The sequence below is a fragment of the Lissotriton vulgaris genome, unplaced genomic scaffold, assembly GCF_964263255.1.
Source record: "Lissotriton vulgaris unplaced genomic scaffold, aLisVul1.2 SCAFFOLD_3100, whole genome shotgun sequence".
Taxonomy (NCBI): Eukaryota; Metazoa; Chordata; class Amphibia; order Caudata; family Salamandridae; genus Lissotriton; species Lissotriton vulgaris.
The window spans coordinates 100,790-115,238 of NW_028247153.1; the positions used below are offsets into that span (position 1 = coordinate 100,790).

The 14,449-nt window shown below is 47.1% G+C and overlaps 1 protein-coding gene across 1 annotated transcript in view; it reads left to right on the forward strand.

Annotated features, from left to right (window-relative positions):
* Positions 1 to 14,449, forward strand: part of LOC147665620 (T-lymphocyte activation antigen CD86-like) — a 155,052-nt gene that overhangs the window by 89,540 nt on the left and 51,063 nt on the right. Inside the window, exon 4 of the mRNA XM_086949639.1 lies at positions 10,567 to 10,716. Within this exon, the coding sequence (XP_086805765.1) occupies positions 10,567 to 10,716 (150 nt within the window). The remainder of the gene's footprint in view (positions 1 to 10,566; positions 10,717 to 14,449) is intronic.

Here is a 14,449-nt window from a genome sequence, read left to right on the forward strand (position 1 = left end):
CTCATGGACAGGTTGGTGCCCAGGATTAACCCGAGGTTCTTGGCATTATCAGCAGGTGTTGGTGGGAGGCCAAGTTCAGAGGGCCACCAAGAGGCATCCCAGGGCGAGTGATTGTTGCCAAAGATAAGAAATTTGGTTTTGTCTTTGTTGAGTTTGAGGCAGTTGTTTTTCAACCAGGCAGCCACGTTGCTCATGCAGTTGAGGAAAGTTCACTTTGGCAGTTCTGGTTGAGTCGGTAAGGAAGATGATGAGCGGTGTGTTGTCGGCATAGGATATCATGTTAATGCTGTGGACTCTGACGATGTCCGCGAGGGGCGTCATGTAGAGGTTGAAGAGTGTTGGGCGGAGAGAAGACCATTGATGGACTCTGTAGATGAGTTTCTTGGGTTCTGAGGTGTAGGAGGGAAGTCTAACTCATTGAGTTCAGTGCGTAAGGAAGGAGGATATCCAATTGAGGGCTGGTCTGCAGAAATGTGCCAAAGCTTTCTGATGAGAGACTTGTGGGAGACCATTTCAAAAGCTGCAGAGAGGTCGAGGAGGATGAGTGCGGCTGTTTCTTCTCAGTCGAGGATGCTTCTAATGTCATCATAGCCAGAATGAGGGCTGTCTCTGTGGTGTGGATGATGTATAAGCCTGATTGAAAGCTGTCTAGGAGCTTATGGAGTTCTAGGTGGTCTGCGAGTTGGGTATGTAGATGCTGAGTTTAGTTGGAGCTCCATGACAGTTTGTTTCCAGATAGCAACCTTTCTGTCTTCCTATACACATTTGTGCTAACACTTAATGCCGACTTTTGGGCGATTCAGGTGGTGTCACCGCACTGGGCACCTAGCTCTGGGGGTGTCAAAAGCACACTGAATTGTGGAGTTATGTTATCTGCAAGGTGTGCCTGCACCTCGGTTTTCCCTTTTGTTCAGAAGCTGTGTGGAAGCACTCGCGCTCTCCACGCACTACAGAAAGACTATAGAAGCCGTAGCTGCTCATCTTTCAAAAAGAAGAACGGATTGAAAGAATGACAGGTGCCCCCCGCGCCTAGGGGAGGGGCTCCCTTAGTAGCGCCACGGGGCTGAGCCTCCTCTGGGACCCCTGGACTAAGAAGGGAGTTGGCTGGGGTGTCGTCATTGGGAGTTCGGAGAAACGAAACTCAGAAGAAATTAAACTTACCAGGAATATTTTAGCTTGTGCCACGGGGGTTTCATTCTCTTTGTCCCCTCGGTCTACAGCCTGGATACAGGAGAGTCGTCGACCACCCACCCACCCGGCAGAAGAGCAAGGCATCACGGAGCGCTGAGCGCTGACAGTTAACAACAAAGAGGGATGCACTAAAATGGAGGTGCAGCCATTCCATGGACCCCAGGAGGGGGTAGATTCCACGTGTGGGAGGAGGGACTGACCTGCCGGTAGTCCTAGGCTCTACTGCACTAATCCACAATGTATGGACTGAGAGGAATATTGGGGAAGCTGCCTGTGTGCAGGTACCCCGGTGGGCCGGTGCGTTATGCGGTGCCCTGGATGTCAAGTAGTGCAACTGTTGGCTGTAGCACGTTGGGGCCTGCCGGCCCAATGTGCGCAGCAGAGTGGGACATTGGTGGCTGAGATGGTCAAGTTCAAATGTACGGCCAAGTTCTAGTGTACGGCCGGGTTAAAAAGTGAAAATGTACAGTTCAAATGTACGGCCAAGTTGTTCTTGTGTACGGCCGAGTTAAAAGTTAAAATGTAATGTTGTTCCATATTTCCTTACTGCTGTTAACAGGTTGATGCAGATAAAGTGTGATGCTGTGAATAATTCTTATATTGCCAAGAAGGATACTTTCCTTGGGGATGGTCTGTGGTGATTCCTTGGATTGATGTGAATAAAAAGCTACGCCGTGGACAACATACCTTGACTCTGAGAGTTCTTGGGCGTAGTGGGGGTAAGGTGACAGAATTTGGGGAGGATGGAATGTCACGTTGTGCGCATACTATGACTATGTCGGTGCGTGGCAGGAAAATCCATTAGGGAAATGAGGAGTCGTAGGCCCGTGATGGGATCAGGAGCCCTTTCTATGGACTTCTGCTGCACAATAACAAACGGAATAGCCAATTTAAAACAGGTCCATACCAAGCCTTAGCAGTGGCGGCTGGTACTGAATGAGGATGGCATGGCGGGGGAGTTAAAAAAAAATCTCACTTACCTTTGTAAGGCTGCCAACTCCCCTCCGTCATTGTCTCTTGTTCACTTATCTTCTGGTCGGGAGTCAGTAAGCACATAGGCTCCACTAAGCCAATCACAACGCTGCTGTCACTATGACTACAGCATCATGATTGGTCTGAGCTCCATGGTTCGGCACTCAGACAGGCAGTGGGAAGCTGTGCATTATCTTCACCAAGGCTGTGCATTACAGCCGGGTGAAGAACATGCTAAGTGTGCATGACTGTTTGGCTGGCTCAAGACGGCCGACCAAAACATCATGCGCACATATTTCCTCTTCCCCCTGCTGGCTGTCACACCAGCTAAGTCCTGCCCCGCCCCAAAACCTACTTCAGCATGGAAAAATAAAATGATAACAACATCGGGTGTTGTTATCATTTTATTTTTCCTTCTTTGCAGTCATGCATATTATAGAAGGACAAGGAAACCCAATTTGCAATGGTCAGGGACCTTGGGTAATCAGACTATTTCTAAAGACAGTGGTCCCTAGAGAAAAGGTCAGCGAGAGGCAATAAATATAGACCCAATCAGTACTATATTGTAGTAGACACCTGTCCAGCCTGGCAGATATTTAATATGAAATTAATTCAATATAAACAAGAAACAATTTTAAGGGGGACACACGCCTGCATCCAACTCAAGCAAAAAAGACGTACAACATAAAGTGAAAAGGCTCAGGCAAGAAGAAATGTTTGTTTTCGGCAAATTTCTCATAGAACAAACATTATATACAGTAAACACCATTACATAAGCATTAGGGCATTCTAAGCAAGTGTATGTGGTGCACAAGGTGTCAACGGCGTTTTGATCCCTTAAGTGGATGCCGGGATCGTCTTCAGGACATTTAATAGGCAAGCCTGTTATACATTTGTCAGAAGTGCTAGAACAATAGGAAAAATGAAGGGGCGGGGGCAGAAAAGGAAATTCTGAATTAAAATCAGTCAAGAGATTCAACATACGACAGGTGCCCAGAGGTGAGGTTTCCTCTACTTAAAAACAAGCACGTACGGAGTAAATGCACTGTGTAAATATATTAAACGGTGATCAATCAATCAATCAATCAAAGACATTTGTAGAGCGCACTACTTACCCGGAGGGTCTCAAGGCGCTTGGGGGTGGGGGGGGGTGCTGCTACTGCTCGAACAGCCAGGTCTTGAGCTTCTTCCTGAAGGAGAGGTGGTTTTGGGTCAGGCGCAGGTCGGTCGGGAGGGAGTTCCAGGTCTTGGCGGCCAGGTAGGAGAAGGACCTTCCTCCTGTTGTCGCTCTTCGGATGCGGGGTACGGCGGCGAGGGCGTGGTTGGTCGATCGGAGGTGGCGTTTGGGAGCGTAGAAGTTGAGGCGGTTGTTGAGGTAGCTCGGGCCTTGGTCGTGTAGGGCTTTGTGTGCGTGGGTGAGGAGACGGTAGGTGATTCTCTTGTTGACGGGGAGCCAGTGCAGGTCTCTCAGATGTCCGGAGATGTGGCAGCGTCGGGGGATGTCGAGGATGAGTCTGGCTGAGGCGTTCTGGATCCGCTGGAGTCTCTTCTGGAGCTTGGCGGTGGTTCCGGCGTAAAGGGCGTTGCCGTAGTCCAGACGGCTGGTGACGAGGGCCTGGGTGACCGTCTTCCTGGTCTCGGTGGGGATCCACCGGAAGATCTTCCGTAGCATGCGAAGGATGTTAAAACAGGACGCGGAGACGGCGTTGACTTGTCTGGTCATGGAGAGGGAGGAGTCCAGGATGAAGCCCAGGTTGCGTGCGTGGTCTGTCGGTTTGGGTGCGGTGCCCAGGGCGGGGGGCCACCAGGAGTCATCCCAGGCGGAGGGCAAGAAGCCCAGAATGAGGACTTCCGTCTTGTCTGAGTTCAGTTTCAGGCGGCTGGTCGTCATCCACTCGGCTACGTCTTTCATCCCTTCGTGAAGGTTGGCTCTGGCGGCGGCGGGTCGTTGGTCAGGGAGAGGATCAGCTGGGTGTCGTCAGCGTAGGAGATGATGTTGAGGTTGTGTTGGCGTGCGATGGCCGCGAGGGGGCTCATGTAGACGTTGAAGAGGGTGGGGCTCAGCGAGGATCCTTGAGGGACGCTGCAGATGACTTCGGTGGCCTCTGACTTGTACGGTGGTAGACGGACTCTCTGTGTTCTTCCGTCGAGGAAGGAGATGATCCATTCCAGTGCCTTCTCCTGGATTCCGACGTTGCTGAGGCAATGCACTAGGGTGCGGTGGCAGACAGTGTCGAATGCCGCGGAGAGGTCTAGGAGGATGAGGGCCGCTGTTTCTCCGTTGTCCATCAGGGCTCGGATGTCATCGGTGGCAGCAATGAGGGCGGTCTCGGTGCTGTGGTTGGCTCGGAAGCCAGACTGTGAGGGGTCGAGGGATCCATTCGTCTCGAGGAAGGCGGCCAGCTGTTTGTTGACGGTCTTCTCGATGACTTTGGCTGGAAACGGGAGGAGCGAGATGGGGCGGTAATTCTTGAGTTCGGTGGGGTCCGCTGTAGGTTTCATGAGTAGGGCGCTGAGTTCGGCGTGTTTCCAGCTCTCCGGGAAGGCGGTGTCGAAGGGTGTCGAAGGATGTGTTGATGATGTCCCGCAGGTAGGGTGCGATGACAGTGTCGGCTTTGTTGAAGACGTGGTGAGGGCAGGGGTCGGTTGGAGATCCGGAGTGGATGGAGTTCATCATGCGGACGGTGTCTTCGGTGCTGATCGGAGTCCAGGCGCGGAGGGTGGTGGTGGGGGGCGGTGGTTCGGTCGTGGCGTGTGTCGGTTGAGTGCTGAAGCTGTTGTGTATGTCCGCGATCTTGTTGTGGAAGTAGGAGGCGAGGGAGTTGCAGAGGTCTTGCGATGGGGTGATGTCTTGTTTCCGGCGTTGGGGTAGGAGAGCTCTTTCACGATGTTGAAGAGTACCTTGCAGTTGTGTGCGTTGTGGTCCAGCCGGTCCTTGAATGCAGTTTTCTTGGTGGCGCGGATCAGTTGGTGGTGCTTCCGGGTGGCAAGCTTGAGGGTGGTCATGTTGTCCGGTGTTGGTTCCCTTCTCCAGGCTTTCTCGAGGGCTCGGCAGTTCTTCTTGGAGCTCTTGAGTTCGTCGGTGAACCATGGGGCCTTCTTGCTGCCGGGTCTGCTGGGCGGGGTCCTCAGTGGGGCGAGTTCGTCCGCGCAGTTGCTGATCCACTTCGTGAGGTTGTCAGCGGCCTGGCTGGGGTTTGCTGAGCTGGCGGGAGGGTGCTGGCTCAGGGAAGCGGCGAGCTGGTCGGCTGTGATCTTGTTCCAGCTTCTTCGAGCAACCTGTTGCTGGTGGTGGTGGATCGTCGTTCTTTTGAAGGTGAAGTGGACGCAGCTGTGGTCCGTCCAGTGGAGTCCGGTGGCGTGGCTGAAGGCGATGTCTTTGCTGGATGAGAAGACGGCGTCGAGTGTGTGTCCGGCGAGGTGGGTGGGGGATGGACACCAGCTGCTTGAGACCGAGGTTGGCGAGGTTGTCGAGCAGGGTGATGGTGTTGCGGTCGTTGTTGTTCTACAGGTGGAAGTTGATGTCTCCCAGGAGGATGTAGTCAGCGGAGGGGAGGGCATGCGGGCTGATGAAGTCGTCGATGTCCTCGCTGAATTGAGTGCGTGGTCCCAGGGGTCGGTAGATCAGGGTGCCTCCGAGGGTGGTTTTGGGGTCTGTGTGGATCTGGAAGTGCAGGTGTTCGGCGGTTGTCAGGGTGTCGTCGGTGTTGGTCGTGATGCGGATGGTGTCCCTGTAGATGATGGCGATGCCTCCTCCTGTGTTGTTGATGCGATCCCTTCGGGTGATCTTGTAGCCCTCCGGGATGGCGATGGCGATGTCGGGCGCTGAGGAGTCGTTCATCCAGGTTTCCGTGAGGAAGGCGACGTCAGGGGCAGGGGCTGTGGTGTGATGAGACAGAAGAAGAAAAGGAATGTCGACGATCATAAATAGAGCGAGATCTGGCAATGGTGTTTAAAGAAGTGAGAACAACCTTATTTCTAGCCGTGTTGATTGTGACAGTAACAAGGAATCGTCAGGAAGAGAAATGAAGAAAATAAGCATACATGTTGCTACAAGGGGGTCCTTTAATTATGGGGAGAAACGCTTACCCTGAATAAAAAGCCAGATTGCTTATGAGGCAACCTTGCAAGAGACCAACATGGGGTCAATCGAGGAAGTTACAAAAAATAACGTAACAAAGCGCTAGGACAGGGAAGGTTCTATTAAAGACAGAATTGCAGTGTAAATACCGGCCGCTGTTCGAAAATTGAACGCGCTTACCGGATAGCAACGACAATAATCCAGTCTAAAGTAAGGTGCAGATTGCGGTTCCTGGGCCAGTGCTAAAAGAAAGGATTAGGGCGGTTGGTATGGCAGCATGAAAATGTTCCACAAATGGTGCATTCGGAGTCTTGTAGCATATTCGGCTGCAATGCTGGCAGATCCGCATTCTTGCCTTTTGCGTTGTTTGGCCAATGTAAATCTTGTTAAACGGGCACAGAATTGCATAGATTACATTGTGTGTATTACAATTTGAAAATGTTTTCATTTCAATCTTAATTTTGTCAAATATAAATTCTTTTCCATCTATTGTAAACTGGCAAGCAATACAATCACCATATTTAGCATGACCTGTTAGAGGCGGGAGGCCCCAGAGTTCATTAAGGGGACCTGTGCTCTTGATGGAAGGTAATGCTGCATGCACTATGTGGTCTTTGATGTTTTTTGCTTTGTGAAATGCGAATAAGGGGCGTTCTAAATGTAGTATTCCTACATTCAGGACCCCCCCAATGTTTAATGACGCTCTCCCTGATAGAGTGTGCTACAGGTGAAAAGGTGGTCACACAGACCATGTGGTTTTGGGGTCTTTTTTCTCTAGGTTCCAAAAGTGTATCCCTGTGGCAGTACTGTGCTCTTTTAAGGGAGTTTCGAACCATCCTGCCTGGGTACCACCTCAATGTCAGCTTATTACTAAGGACTTTAGCTTCAAGAAAGTAGTCCTCCTTCAGTGTGCAGTTCCTTCTAATATGGAGGAACTGCAAGTAAGGTAGTGAGTCCCTCAGGGCCCGCGGATGATAACTGTCATATCTTGAGAGTGTCTTCCTCTCTGTCGGCTTCCTGAATAAACTTGTGATTAATATCCCATCTTTGTGCTGTATATTTAAGTCAAAAAATGGGATGGTGGACTTATTGTGTGTCAAAGTAAAGTTGAGTCCGTCACAATTGTTATTGAGCCAATGAAGAAAATGTGACAAAGTTGTTTCAGAATCCTGCCAGATCATAAAAACATCATCTATGCATCTTTTCCACATAGAAATCCCGTTGAGGAATGGGTTCATAGATGACAGTATGCAGTTGGTTTCCAGGTCGTCAAAAACTGCCCCCATAGACGTACCCTTCACCTGCTGATAAAATTGATCATCAAACATGAAGAAATTCCTAGTTAGACACATTTCCAAGAGTTAATGTATAAAAATGGTAGGTACAGCATGGGGCTAGGTCGCTGGTTAAGGACTCGTTCAAAAACCAGGAGTGAGTCAATTTGGGGAATGTTGGTGTAGAGAGACTCCACATCTAACGTACACAGTGTGTCGGTTGAGGGGTCGAATGGACGTTCATCAATTAAGTTGATCATGGTCATACTGTCACGTATGTAACATGCAGTCTCTGGCACAAAGTCTTTGATGAACTGGACAACATATTGACCCAGTGGTTCCAGAATAGATCCACAGCCTGATAAGATGGGATGACCCGGTGACTTGCCCTGGCATTTAAGAATTTTAGGAAGAGTGTAAATTACTGGTGCACGTGGTACATGGTGTACGTCTTTGAATTGAAGACAAACTCCACACATGTTATCAAACCTGCAGACAAAGGGGGAGGGATAGTTCCGCAAGAAAAAGACCAATATAAGAATGAGATCCTGAGGCAGATGGCAAATACAGATCATTACTGCAGGCTGCCTACCAATCCCACTAGGGAATTACAAAAAGTCATCCTTCAAGTCACAAATGAAGGTCTAGAACATGGTTTTCTTAGCAGAAATTAACACAAATTCCTAAACATAACATCACCACGTACACCAGTAATTTACACTCTTCCCAAAATTCATAAATGCCAGGACAAGCCACCGGGTCGTCCCATCGTTCCAGGCTGTGGATCTATTCTGGAACCACTGGGTCAATATGTTGACCACTTCATCAAAGACTTTGTGCCAGAGAATGCATTTTACATATGTGTCAATGTACCCAAAAACAGTGTTAACATTGAAAAAGGCACCTTAGACATATACAACACAACATAGCTGGGCAGTGAAAATATAGCATGTCTGAGATGAAAAGCACACATTTAGCAGAAGTCAAAAACGGTAACAGTTAGATTAATGATGTTCAATCCTCCAGAAGGTTGAGGCCTGTACGAATACTTCCAGTTTTCAAAATCCATTTAAATTACAGTGATGATGATGATGTGTGAGAAATGTAGGTGAGGGATTTCAGAAAGATGTGGGGAGAAAAAGGGTCTCAGGAGAAGATTTCTCATTATTTCACGCAGCGCAGCAAGCCACCTTGCTGGGCTGCATGAAAGGGAAAGGGCAGGATGTTCTGTATTTAACATCATATGGCGCGTTCTTGTCCTTTCCTTGTGCTAGCGCCAACGCAGGTGCCCTTGCATTGCAGACAGGAGCGTTTTTGTGCATCCTGCACAAAAACAATCATCAGAGGCATTGTCCTCTGTCTATGTCTGTTGCAGAATGCAGCACATGTTGAAAAAGGAAACAAATGGGAAATATAGATCATTCTCCTTGTTATGCCTCACCTGGGGAGGCGTAGCATTTTGACTCAATCCTAGGTCTACCACTAATGATAAATCTGGGAATGCACCAAAATCCATGGGTAGATGAGTGGGAACACTAACGCTGCACCCATGGAACGCCGCCCTAGGGAAGAGTAACGCAGCGATTTGCGCTGCTTGTGTTAGTCTGGATTTATTAAGCAACTCAGGACCATGCAAGGTGGCCGTGCGTGGCTTACCTTGCATGGCTTGATAAATCTGACTTTATTGTTGGGTCACCCTTATGCTTTGTTGCACGGCGCTAAGGTGATGCAATACAATGATAAATTTGTCCCTAAGTGTACAACAAAAAGAGACAATGCAGAGGACAGTGCTGTAGAAGGAAGAACTTGAGTTACTCATTCACTGCCACACAACTTACTAATTAATGTTTACTTCAGAATTTTACATTTTCAGAATTAAAATATTTTCAATTCTAGTTATTCACAACATGGTCAATGGTGTTACTCACCTATATGATACTGCAAATAAGCATCAGCAAAGCCAAATAGGTCATGGCTTGTTTAGACACATGCTCGTTTCTGTGTTATATAACAGGATGCAGGTCCAGAAAACTCGGGTGGCACTCTGTCAGAAGAACAGGATTCTAGATCAAATGTTTTTAGCCATGCCAGTAATTAAATAGACCACGCTTCTCAGAAATGATGTCTAGTTAGGCTTCCCCCGTACAGAGACTTGCCAACCGTATCATATGACTTAAAGCACATAAAAACACATATAAAAGAAGCATTTACTTTTACATCTCTGGCCATGCAGGGCAAGGCCTACCAGTGATCCGCGCCAGCAGTACTTACAGACTGGCATTAAAACATGTCCTTACGGGCCCTGTAGTCAAGTCCTTAACTTTACAAATGAAACACTCTGACCTGTTTCTCAGCAACGAGTTCAGGAACCCTGAATGTAATCCAGGCCAGTGATGCAGTCTCTTTCTGTGCTCCACTCATGTTAATTCATGTTTCATCGTATTTGTGCTCCTGGCCACCAAGAATTCTTCCTTTCCCACGATATTGTGTTTCTGTAGTTTTGCTTTTAGTTTTGCTTTTCGTGCAACACTTGAATCCTGTAAAGCGCCTACAGCTTGTGAATCACTTCTGGGTGTCTGTGTTCAGAATGTGGATGGGTGCTGAGGACAGGGCATGATTGAGACTTCTGGGTGAGAGACTGAGAGCAGTGCCTGACACTAGATCAGTCCTCGTTCCACACTCCATCATCCATCCCATCCCAACTGTCCTTTCTGTTAGGGACAGGTTGGAGCTCGTACCAACCATCCGACTGAGAGCTCTGGAGACAGAACGATGGACACAAATGGGCCAATGGACATTGTAATGATATAGCAGGTACATAGTTGGGGGGAGGGGGGGTGGTGTGGCATGGACAACACTAAAGGAAAATAGTGCATCATTTGGCATGCTGGGTGAGATGGTGCTAGATGAGATTGTCGCCCTGGGTACCACCAATGCTAAAGCCAGCCCTACTAGTACTATCTAAATAGGAGTATTTTACATTTCATTGGGTGAACCTCATTGCCAATATGAGTAAATAATTTCTAAGTATGCCTATTTTTTTTCCAGAACTAGAAGATGAAGTAATTCATTCCTCCCACGGATCAAAGGCAGTCATCGGTGTCTGTGTTGTTGGGGTTATTATACTTACCGGTGTCGCAGGTTCTATTTTCTATGCGAAGAAGAGAAAAAAGCGCAAACATGCCTCCACTGATGCAGGTGAGTTACTCTTGAACTACATGCACACCATTGGTTGAGTCACCATTATAGCAGCTTTTTGATAAACGTGGATATTTTTACCCTATCAAGGAAAGACTTAGGGCTCATTTATTATTTGGCGGTTGAGCTGTCCTCTGCCAGGGCGACAGATTAAATTACTCCGTCACCCTGACGGAGGGTCCCACTGCCAAGTATTGAAATATGTCCATCGTGCCGGCAGGTATTTCAAGCATTGACAGGCAGCTCTAGCCAGTGCATTATAACTTTGCCGTGTGGCGCAGTCAAACATGACGGAACCCTACGCCAAAGTTGTGAATTTTGAATATAGAAAAAAAAATGCGCTTCTCGCCATGGGAGTTTCCTCCCATGTTGAGGGTGGCATGGAGCACTTTTCCGTGCCCTATGCGGCCAGGTTTTTTCCTGGTGGTAACAGGCATTGAAAAACAGCTATATGTTTGTGCATCAAATTCGGTGGGCAGAGATAGAACCAAGGGGCATATTACCAACAAGTAGCGATATTTATCGCTAAATAGGGCCCCAAACCGCTCTCTATCGCCTAAAAACTGTCGCTAACATCAGTTAGTGACAGCTTGCTAATAGGGTGATAGAATTATCGCGGCTTAGCGGCCGAAAACGGCTGCTAAATCGGCGATAAATGCCTATCGCCCTCCTTGGTAATATGCCCCCAAATTTCTGATGGTCTTTACGCTGCCAGGCCGCCGGAGAAGTTTGCCCTCTGGGAAGACGGAACAGTCTCTGTTGTTGTCAAAGTATGGTACGTCCAAATCAAAATTGAGCAGGTGGTCCATAGTGATGGTGGACAGAGAATGGCAGTGGAGTTTCCTCTCCACCAAGAATGATTTTGGACCCTTAATTCAAAGCATTCTCATGGCTAAATATACCTGAACTATTTATATCTACCTTTTATATATTTGCTAGTTGGTATTATTTACTTTTTTGCATGAGATTCACCTACATTTGTTCCATACTTATTCTCTTTTACTTTCTACCCTGTAAAGCACTCTGATACCCGTGAGGGTCTAGTTCGCGCTATACAAAACTTTCAAACTAAAAAAACAAAAAATGATGGCCATCTGTTTGGTGACCAATGTGAAAAATGTTTGGGGATCCGCCCTCTTATTAAATTATCATTTCAAGTGACATCACAGCTTGCAGTTTCACTAGAGCACAAAACTGTACAAAATGGAGATGGTAGCTCAGTTTAGGGCTCCATGTTGCGGTGAAGGTCGGTGTAGACGCTATGGGCCCGATTCACAGAATGAACTTAAGACTCAATCCTAAATTTACTACTATTTTGGTATTCACAGAATGAATTTACTACTTTTGGTATTCACAGAAGTTAGGATTTTGACTTAAGTTTGTCTTAAGACAAACTTAAGACAGACTTAAGACAGACTTAAGACAAAATCCTAACTTCTGTGAATACCAAAAGTAGTAAGTTCATTCTATGAATGCCAAAAGTAGTAAGTGCATTCTGTGAATACCAAAATAGTAGTAAGTTTAGGATTGAGTCTTAAGTTCATTCTGTGAATCGGGCCCGGAGACTGCTGTTCCCATGCTGTGCACGCACAAGGAACTTTCATGAGCTTTAGACACAGGCTGACTGTATAGGGGTTGTTAGTTGTTTAGCAAACATTTCGTAATTTCCTTTGTAGGAAATATGTGCAACTGCAGAAAACATAAGTTTTATTATACAAACTGCCGGCTCCAGCATTATGCACTGTTTTTTAGCTTGAAATATGTCCTTACTTCCATTTTGTTCAGGAGAACGCATCTCATGCTAAAATAAAAGTGCAAATTCGAAATTGGCGCAAACAAAAACCACTTGCGCATGGTTAGTTTACTTTCTTGCTGTGATACCGCAATAGTGATTTTACCCGGAGGAAGTCTAATTTCTGCAATGTGACATAATCGTGTAATCTCTGGCATTTAATGTAACAATTGTAACATGTAATGCTGAATATTATGTGGGATTATGACAGCGCAAATTACATTTTGCGGGGTCTAGTTATTAGGTTTGGGGTTTGTATACAACTCAGGGGTCATCTTTCAGGTACTTCATCAGACTGTTTAGAATAATAGATTCTAAAAGAAGAGCAGCTTTAGTGTCTGGCTCGATGCAGAGAACAGGACCATTGTAGGCATGTAGTGGGATGCAGTCTTTTGTAGTTATCTTGGTCCTTTGGCTCAGTAGGCCTTGTGGACAGTGCAAAAACCATTAGAAAAATGTTTTTATCGACAGTATAGGGTAGTAGATCCAACCGAAGGTAACAAGGTACAAATATATGACAGCTACATTCATAATACAGTATCATGACTTAGAAAGTATATCTTAGCAAATGTTTGCTAGATGGTAGGTAACCCTGCGTGTAACAGAGTTGTCGGAAGTCATGGATAGTTGAAGATAATTGTATGGGTCTGGAAGAGGGAGAGAGAGGTAAAGGAGGCAGAGGAACAATATTAGAACAGTTTGAGAGCTCTGTGCACATATTATGTAGTGTAGAGGTATTAATGGACCTCATGGGCAAATATCCTGATCTTAGAGAGAAGAATACTGTACGATGTGGCATGAGGCAAATGTGGCAACCACCAGCTGGGAATAAGTAAAAGGCGTGCCGGACACCAAACTCAGAGTAGGGAAGCGTGGAGCAAACAGGGCGAGTGTGCGTAGAGCGGCATGGCGGTTAGCCATGGATGGCACAGCGTGGTGGAATTATGTTTGGTTATGCCTCAGTTTAGTATCGAGAGATTTGTGTGTTAGCGTAGGAGGTGGTCACTTTGGGCTTAGCTGAGTGCACTCAATACCAGGAAGTATGTATGAGTGTTCAGTGATTCGGGGATTCATGGTGGGCGTTCATCGTTCTTACCTTCCACTGATATTAAGAACCTCACCCATATCTCACTTTCACGCCATAGCAATGTTTAGTTTGTACAGGAAAAAAGCAAAATCAATGAAGCAACACAAATGTTGATCTCCCTTTCAACGGGAGCATAGCCCTAATAGGCAATAGTCAGGAAAGAGGGTGAGAGAGTGTGTGGACATTTCTGCCGCCAGTGCTGTCACCTCTGTCCATGACCGTGGGGCAAAGTTCCACACCATATGTATGAAATCAAAGTTTTGTGACCTGCAGCATGGACATTCCAGGGAACTGGCTGAGAAAATGAGTTGAATGCTTAGTGGGTAGAGATATGTGTGGTGTATGTAATTTTATTGGATAAAACAAAACCTAGGATTACGGGAGCCATCTTTAGAGAGTTGCAGGGCGCAGTTCTATCTTGTATCAGTCAAGGGTTGGTGAAGTACTGCATCCCATCTGGCACGTGCTTTCATGGTGTGATTGGGAGAAGTAGTGTTAAGGGCTGAAAAAAAGAGAGTGACAGGGTGGTGTGTAGAATCAGATGTTAATAAAAAGGACAGAGCCTGGGCGGAGGGCAGGTTAGATTCTGCCGTGCCCCACATCTCACGTACAACCTGGAATAGTATATAGTATATTAAAAAAGAGTCCCGACTGCAGGCCATACATTTCGGTTATTTCCGAGAATTACATGAACTTCCCTATGTAATAAAGGTCTTTTGCTTGGGTGATAGCTGCATCAATCCATAGGCGTGAGTCTGCTAACCTCGGTATCCGTTGCAATAAAGACAAATCCCAGGTGGGAATAGAGGATTAGTATGGTAGTCCAGTGCCTTTAGGATGTAGATAGCAATGCC